We start from the raw sequence: 7,775 nt of genomic DNA, 5'->3' as shown, positions 1-7,775 counted from the left end.
AGATAATTATAAAGGGAAGGGAAGATGTCAGGGCTGGGGGGGGGGGGGGGGGGGGGGGGGGGCTGGATTTGAGGTACATGAGTGAGTGAAACAAAGATACCCGCCCTCTGGTTAGTCATTGATGGGATAAATATGGTGGAACAAGAAGCAGTTACATTAATTTAGGTTGTTTCAGTATGCCAGTTGTCTCTTCAGTTGTGGATATGAATTAGGTGTTACAATTTTACGCTTATCACAGGTGTTGCGCTTTCACCTCCACCCCTTTTTGCCAGTTAATCTTAATACCTATTAAGTTATTAAGTTAATAGTTGATAGCAAAAAAATGCCTGTTTCAGATTCTCCCCTCTTCCGCCCTCTGGTGGAGGTGCTAGTTACTGAGTAGGAAAGTGGCCCAAAAGAATCCATACAGAGACCTGGCCTCTGAACAGTTCAAGTTTAGTAAGGATTTATGTGTAAGGGTACCTTGTTTGTTTTCTGGATGACAAAGATTAATAGCAAAACTTGACCAAGTGTTTGGGAGGGAGGCATTAAAAAAGAGGATTTGCAGGTAATGAATGAAAATTACGTTAATTCTCATTTATGTTTTAGAATTTAGGACTTTAAAACCATTTATTCTGTAATCAGAAAGAAGCACTTGTAAAAGAAAAATTGAGAGATTATTAGAAGAGTACTAAAAGCTGAAAGGCCCTATGTGATTACCCTACAGGGGGTCAGATTTTGGAGGACTTCGGAATGCCAGCATTTGAATTTTATTTTATAGATACTAACATGCAATGGGTGATGTGTAAGTTTGTTCTTTTTTTTTTTGGCTGTGCTGCTGGGTCTTCGTTTCTGTGCGAGGGCTTTCTCTAGTTGCGGCAAGCGGGGGCCACTCTTCATCACGGTGCGCGGCCTCACTATCGCGGCCTCTCCTGTTGCGGAGCACAGGCTCCAGATGCTCAGGCTCAGTAGTTGTGGCTCACGGGCCTAGTTGCTCTGTGGCATGTGGGATCCTCCCAGACCAGGGCTCGAACCCGTGTCCCCTGCATTGGCAGGCAGACTCTCAACCTCTGCGCCACCAGATGAGCCCCCTGGCAGGAGTTCTTTAGACCCAACCGAGTTGTCAGTTACTTGCCGCGCAGTCTTAATTTGGATGTTTGGTGGTCGTCTGGGTGGATCTTTTCAAGTCCAAAGAGATAGAGCAATAGGAGAATGAGAAAGACTGAGGGGGAAAAGCCTTGGCCTCAGTGCGCTTCTTCACGGCCAGAGAGCTGCTCTCTGCCAGACCCTGCAGGCGACGTCAGCTGCCACTTAACGGGCTACTCGAATCTCCATGGCTCAGGAGAAGGCCCAGCCACCCTTCAGAGGGGAGCCATAGCCCAGTAGGTGGATCGAGATTATGGCCTTTGAGGCCCCGCATTGGGTGCCAGAAAAGATGCTGCAGGAAAGAGAGTGGGGTGCGAGAGGATGGTCACATCCCAAGTCATGTCTGAGTCCCTGGGATGTGGGGGGGGGGGGCTGGATTTGAGGTACATGAGTGAGTGAAACAAAGATACCCGCCCTCTGGTTAGTCATTGATGGGATAAATATGGTGGAACAAGAAGCAGTTACATTAATTTAGGTTGTTTCAGTATGCCAGTTGTCTCTTCAGTTGTGGATATGAATTAGGTGTTACAATTTTACGCTTATCACAGGTGTTGCGCTTTCACCTCCACCCCTTTTTGCCAGTTAATCTTAATACCTATTAAGTTATTAAGTTAATAGTTGATAGCAAAAAAATGCCTGTTTCAGATTCTCCCCTCTTCCGCCCTCTGGTGGAGGTGCTAGTTACTGAGTAGGAAAGTGGCCCAAAAGAATCCATACAGAGACCTGGCCTCTGAACAGTTCAAGTTTAGTAAGGATTTATGTGTAAGGGTACCTTGTTTGTTTTCTGGATGACAAAGATTAATAGCAAAACTTGACCAAGTGTTTGGGAGGGAGGCATTAAAAAAGAGGATTTGCAGGTAATGAATGAAAATTACGTTAATTCTCATTTATGTTTTAGAATTTAGGACTTTAAAACCATTTATTCTGTAATCAGAAAGAAGCACTTGTAAAAGAAAAATTGAGAGATTATTAGAAGAGTACTAAAAGCTGAAAGGCCCTATGTGATTACCCTACAGGGGGTCAGATTTTGGAGGACTTCGGAATGCCAGCATTTGAATTTTATTTTATAGATACTAACATGCAATGGGTGATGTGTAAGTTTGTTCTTTTTTTTTTTGGCTGTGCTGCTGGGTCTTCGTTTCTGTGCGAGGGCTTTCTCTAGTTGCGGCAAGCGGGGGCCACTCTTCATCACGGTGCGCGGCCTCACTATCGCGGCCTCTCCTGTTGCGGAGCACAGGCTCCAGATGCTCAGGCTCAGTAGTTGTGGCTCACGGGCCTAGTTGCTCTGTGGCATGTGGGATCCTCCCAGACCAGGGCTCGAACCCGTGTCCCCTGCATTGGCAGGCAGACTCTCAACCTCTGCGCCACCAGATGAGCCCCCTGGCAGGAGTTCTTTAGACCCAACCGAGTTGTCAGTTACTTGCCGCGCAGTCTTAATTTGGATGTTTGGTGGTCGTCTGGGTGGATCTTTTCAAGTCCAAAGAGATAGAGCAATAGGAGAATGAGAAAGACTGAGGGGGAAAAGCCTTGGCCTCAGTGCGCTTCTTCACGGCCAGAGAGCTGCTCTCTGCCAGACCCTGCAGGCGACGTCAGCTGCCACTTAACGGGCTACTCGAATCTCCATGGCTCAGGAGAAGGCCCAGCCACCCTTCAGAGGGGAGCCATAGCCCAGTAGGTGGATCGAGATTATGGCCTTTGAGGCCCCGCATTGGGTGCCAGAAAAGATGTTGCAGGAAAGAGAGTGGGGTGCGAGAGGATGGTCACATCCCAAGTCATGTCTGAGTCCCTGGGATGGCCGCCAAGTGTGTGTTCTTGGCTTTGTGCAGGCAAGAATTCAAGAGCAAGACATAGTAAAGTGAAAGATTTATTCAGGGAGATACACACTCCATAGACAGAGTGTGGGCCATCTTGGAAAGCAAGAGGCATGTTGTGTAAGTTTGTATCTTAATGACCCGGAGGTTCTAGAAACTTACTCTGGTGGGTTGTGGTGTTGAGGGCAAATGAGACTGGGGAAGGACTATAGGAAGGAAGCTAGGCTGGTTTTCAGGAATGCTGGCTAGTGTTCCAAACTAATCAATAAATTCCTGGGCAAGGTAAGTAGCAGAGGAAATGGAGTGTTTTGGTCCATTTAACTGGTAAGTTAAGGAAGAATCCAGCACAACACTCACAGAGGAGCTCTCCATTGATTGTTTCTGTTTTTAATAGCAAAGGATTTATGATCTTAGGATCACAAAATAAATTGGAAATTTTAAGGGATGGATACAAGTACCCACCTTCAATAAGTGCTCGTAGAGATAATACTGTCAATCCCTGACTCTTATTCCTCCCCGTAACACCATGGTTTTTGAGGAGTTGAGCTGATGGCTTTTTTTTGTTTGATAAATTTATTTTATTTTTATTTTTGGCTGTGTTGGGTCTTCGTTGCTGCGCGCGGGCTTTCTCTAGTTGTGGCGAGTGGGGGCTACTCTTCATTGCGGTGCGCAGACTTCTCATTGTGGTGGCTTCTCTTGTTGTGGAGTGCGGGCTCAGTAGTTGTGGCGCGCAGGCTCTAGAGCGCAGGCTCAGTAGTTGTGGCACGTGGGCTCAGTAGTTGTGACGCGCAGGCTCTAGAGCGCAGGCTCAGTAGTTGTGGCACGTGGGCTCAGTAGTTGTGGCTCGCGGGCTCTAGAGCGCAGGCTCAGTAGTTGTGGCACGTGGGCTCAGTAGTTGTGGCTCGCGGGCTCTAGAGCGCAGGCTCAGTAGTTGTGGCACGTGGGCTCAGTAGTTGTGGCTCGTGGGCTCTAGAGCGCAGGCTCAGTAGTTGTGGTGCACAGGCTTAGTTGCTCGGCGGCATGTGGAATCTTCCCGGACCAGGGCTCAAACCCGTGTCTCCTGCATTGACAGGTGGATTCTTAACCACTGCGCCACCAGGGAAGCCCTGATGGCTTATTTTTGAAGAGTTAAAAATTCTAGGAATGTTAACACATCCATATTAATCATATTTTAAACTTTTAAATGATGTCCTAGCTTAGAAATATGCAATTTGGGGTAATTAAATGTTCAGTCTTGGGAAGTAGATTACTGTCAACTTGTCTGTAGCCTAAAAATGAATAGAGATCTTCCTCAACATATGTTGGGGTTTCGTCACAATAAACCCATGGTAAGATGAAAATACTGTAAGTCAAAAATGCATTTAATACACCTACCCTACCGAACATCATAGCTCAGCCTACCTTAAATGTACTCAGAACACTTACATTAGCCTACAGTTGGGCAAAATCATCTAACATAAAGACTGTTTTATAGTGGTGTTGAATATCTCATGTAATTTATTGAGTAGTGTACTGAAAATGAAAAACAGAATGGTTGTAAGTATATCGATTGTGATGGCGTGGCTGGCTGACTGGAAGCTGTGGCTTGCTGCCGCTGGCCAGCATCACAAGAGAATATCATACCGCCTATTGTTAGCCTGAGAAAAGATCAAAATCTGAAAGAAGGTTTCTACTCAATGCGTATGGCTTTCACACCATTGTAAACTTGAAAACTTGCAAGGCGAACCATTGTAAGTCAGGGACCATCTGTACTCATGTTGGGAAGGTATTTCCAATACCTTATTCAAATTCCTAACTAAGGTTGTACTTTATCATCCTTAAGAGAATTTTAAATATTAAAAATGTCTTGCCTGTAGCAAGACTCTGTAAGTATAAGTTGCATGGAATAAGTTAGTTAAGTATTTGTTGATTATTATTCAGTTCTTTAGATTTCTGGTTTTTAAAAATCAGTGTTTCATTGTAAGTTTTTCAAATGCAGTTGATTTAGTATATTGTTCACTGTGCCTTAGAGGACCTCACTGCCTCCTCCAGTAATCTTTATTGGATTCGTGACACTAGGAGCCCCACAGTGCGACAGAGTTCTCGTTAAAGCAGCGCCCACTGGTATCAGGAATGTTTTTATCTCATTTCATGCTAGAGTGAATTTTAAAAATTCTTTGTAAGAGTTAAATCATATTCTAGAAAAGTAAACTTACTACTTCTAATCTTTTTGCTTTTAGGTTCGAAAAAATGGCCAAAAGAATTGCCGAGAAGGAATTGACGGATAGGAATTGGGATCAAGAAGATGAAGCAGAAGAGGTAAGAAATAATTTCCCTAAGAATGATTTCCTTGTACTTCCAAATTTAAATTCATTTTGGGATTCCTCATGGAGACTCTGGTAAAATTAAAAGGCCTTTTTAAGAACATCCAGAACTGGAAATAGTCTGGTTTCTTATGATCTGTACTTAGTCTAGAAATTGGTGACATTTGGGTGTGCTTTTCTGTTAGCAACTGTTGTCTAAATACTCTGCTCCTTTAGAAGCACCTTCCTCCTGAATTTCATGTAGCACTTCGTTGGAGCATTCCAAGCCCATGGTTTTAGCCCAGATTGTAGGGTGAGTGAATGATCCAGTCATAAACTTAGCACAGTGCCAGCACTCAAACTTGAAAAGAGGTTCACCGCCACTGTCTTAGTCTGCCATGCTCACAGTTTTAGATTTTAGAAGATAGAGGTCGCCTCCTTTACTGTAATGTAATGCTGCTTGGAGGCCCATTTTATTTCATATTCTTAAGACACTCCCCATCCCCCACCCCCCAACAACTGCGTTAATAGGAATAGAATTTAGATGGCCCAGTTTCTTTCCTAACAAAATAAAAATGGTCTTCCCTGAGGAAATCTTTTAATTTTTGTCTTACAAAGAATAGAACACGGCTGCACTTCTAAAGTGCCGCATCAGCAGTTTGACGCTCCCAGGCCAGTTCACTAAGGAAACCTGCACGAAGTTAGCCTTTCCAGTTAGTAGACGTGTGCTCGGTTACAAAACAGACGTGTATTTTCAAGAGTTTGCAAAAGTGTTTCCAAGATAATTCTTAGGCTGCTCTTCTCCTTCTTTCTCCATCTGTTTTCTAATATTAATATTTTTTCCTTTACAAATATGTGTACTGCTATGTTTGGGGAAACCAAAATCACAAGTATGGGCTTTTAAAAGAGCTTTTAACGATTCTGACTGACTTGGTACTTTTTAAGCAAGTGTTTGGTAACTTTAGTTCTTTCCAGGTTTTAGGCACAGTTACATTCTGGGCCTACCATATAATGATTTGTTTTGACATTAAAATACTTCAGGAATGAAAAAACTTCCATTTGGACAGATTCTAATGAAATGAGTGTGGAAGGACATTACATTTAATTTGGGTCAGGTGTAGCCAAATGGTCCCTTCTGTGGGTGTAGAGATCTCTTTAAGTTTAGCATTATCTGAAATAAGTACAGATGAGAACTTTTTACAGAAAATATTTTATGTCATTCCTCCAGGGTAGAAAGAAGGGTTGAAGTAAAGCGAAAGATTTTCAGCAGGTTTCCAACAGGTTACTTAGAGTCCCCGTCTCAGTGGTCTTCTGGATCATGGACAAATGGGCGAAGCTCTTCTTTAAAATAATATGCATTATGAACATAAAATTTATGTTTGAAAACCATAGTTGTAAGAGATTAGATTTGGGCATCTGGGTAATGTCTTTGAATATGTTTGAAATATTGGAAGAATTGATCATGAACAGCTTTGCACCAAAGTTTTGATGGTCTTGGTCTTCTAAGAACTTTGATGTATGCGCTCTTGTCTCTGAATTGTGATAAAGTCTGGATTTGTAGTTTCTGGAAGGTTTCTGATTCGCCTAACTAGCACTGGAATTCACAAGATACTAGACGTAAACTTTAACGTGCCCTCTCCATAATTTGTGTTACTTAAAAAGCAGAAGAAGGGGCTTCCCTGGTGGCGCAGTGGTTGAGAGTCCGCCTGCCGATGCAGGGGACGCGGGTTCGTGCCCCGGACTGGGAGGATCCCACATGCCGCGGAGCGGCTGGGCCCGTGAGCCATGGCCGCTGGGCCTGCGCGTCCGGAGCCTGTGCCCCGCGGCGGGAGGGGCCGCAGCGGTGAGAGGCCCGCATACCGCATAAAAAAAAAAAAAAAGCAGAAGAAGGCTTCCCTGGTGGCGCAGTGGTTGAGAGTCCGCCTGCCGATGCAGGGGACATGGGTTCGTGCCCCGGTCCGGGAGGATCCCACATGCCGCGGAGTGGCTGGGTCCGTGAGCCGTGGCCGCTGAGCCTGCACGTCCAGAGCCTGTGCTCTGCAACTGGAGAGGCCACAGCAATGAGAGGCCTGTGTACCGGGGAAAAAAAACCAAACCAAAACAAAAAGAAACCAGAAGATATCGATCAGTTTGTCTGGTCTAGCTTTTTTGTTCAGCATTTTATCTCCTTTCTGGCCTTATCTTGTTGCTGTTTAATTTGTATACTCCTGCAGGTGGGAACATTCTCGGTGGCCAGTGAGGAAGTCTTGAAGAATAGAGCCATAAAGAAAGCGAAGCGTAGGAATGTTGGATTTGAAGTGAGTGTTTTCTTACAGCTTCTGGTTTTAAATACTAACTTGATTTCTGAGCTGTAGAATATTTCCACCTCTGGGAGCAGTCAGATGAATAAATGCTTTTTTTTTTTTTAGTTACTGTCTTTTATGTAATCTATTAAGAATGTCTTTTTTTTTAATACATATAATGGTTTTTCATTGTTAAGTTCATTATTACAAGATATTGAGTATAGGGCTTCCCTGGTGGCGCAGTGGTTGAGAGTCCGCCTGCCGATGCAGGGGAC

At 44.3% G+C, this 7,775-nt stretch overlaps 1 protein-coding gene across 2 annotated transcripts in view; it reads left to right on the top strand.

Annotated features, from left to right (window-relative positions):
* NUP50 (nucleoporin 50) overlaps nucleotides 1-7,775 on the top strand; it is a 23,707-nt gene that overhangs the window by 2,177 nt on the left and 13,755 nt on the right. Inside the window, exons 2-3 of one of the 2 annotated variants that reach the window (XM_024737481.1) lie at nucleotides 5,156-5,234; nucleotides 7,432-7,515. In XM_024737481.1, the coding sequence (XP_024593249.1) occupies nucleotides 5,166-5,234; nucleotides 7,432-7,515 (153 nt within the window). In that variant the 5' untranslated portion in view covers nucleotides 5,156-5,165. The remainder of the gene's footprint in view (nucleotides 1-5,155; nucleotides 5,235-7,431; nucleotides 7,516-7,775) is intronic. The other variant, XM_024737482.1, reaches the window with a different exon arrangement.

The sequence above is a fragment of the Neophocaena asiaeorientalis genome, unplaced genomic scaffold (genome assembly GCF_003031525.2).
Source record: "Neophocaena asiaeorientalis asiaeorientalis breed wild unplaced genomic scaffold, Neophocaena_asiaeorientalis_V1.1 scaffold242, whole genome shotgun sequence".
Taxonomy (NCBI): Eukaryota; Metazoa; Chordata; class Mammalia; order Artiodactyla; family Phocoenidae; genus Neophocaena; species Neophocaena asiaeorientalis.
The sequence above is the reverse complement of the archived record's forward strand: the minus strand, read 5'-3'. Positions and strand labels throughout refer to the sequence as shown.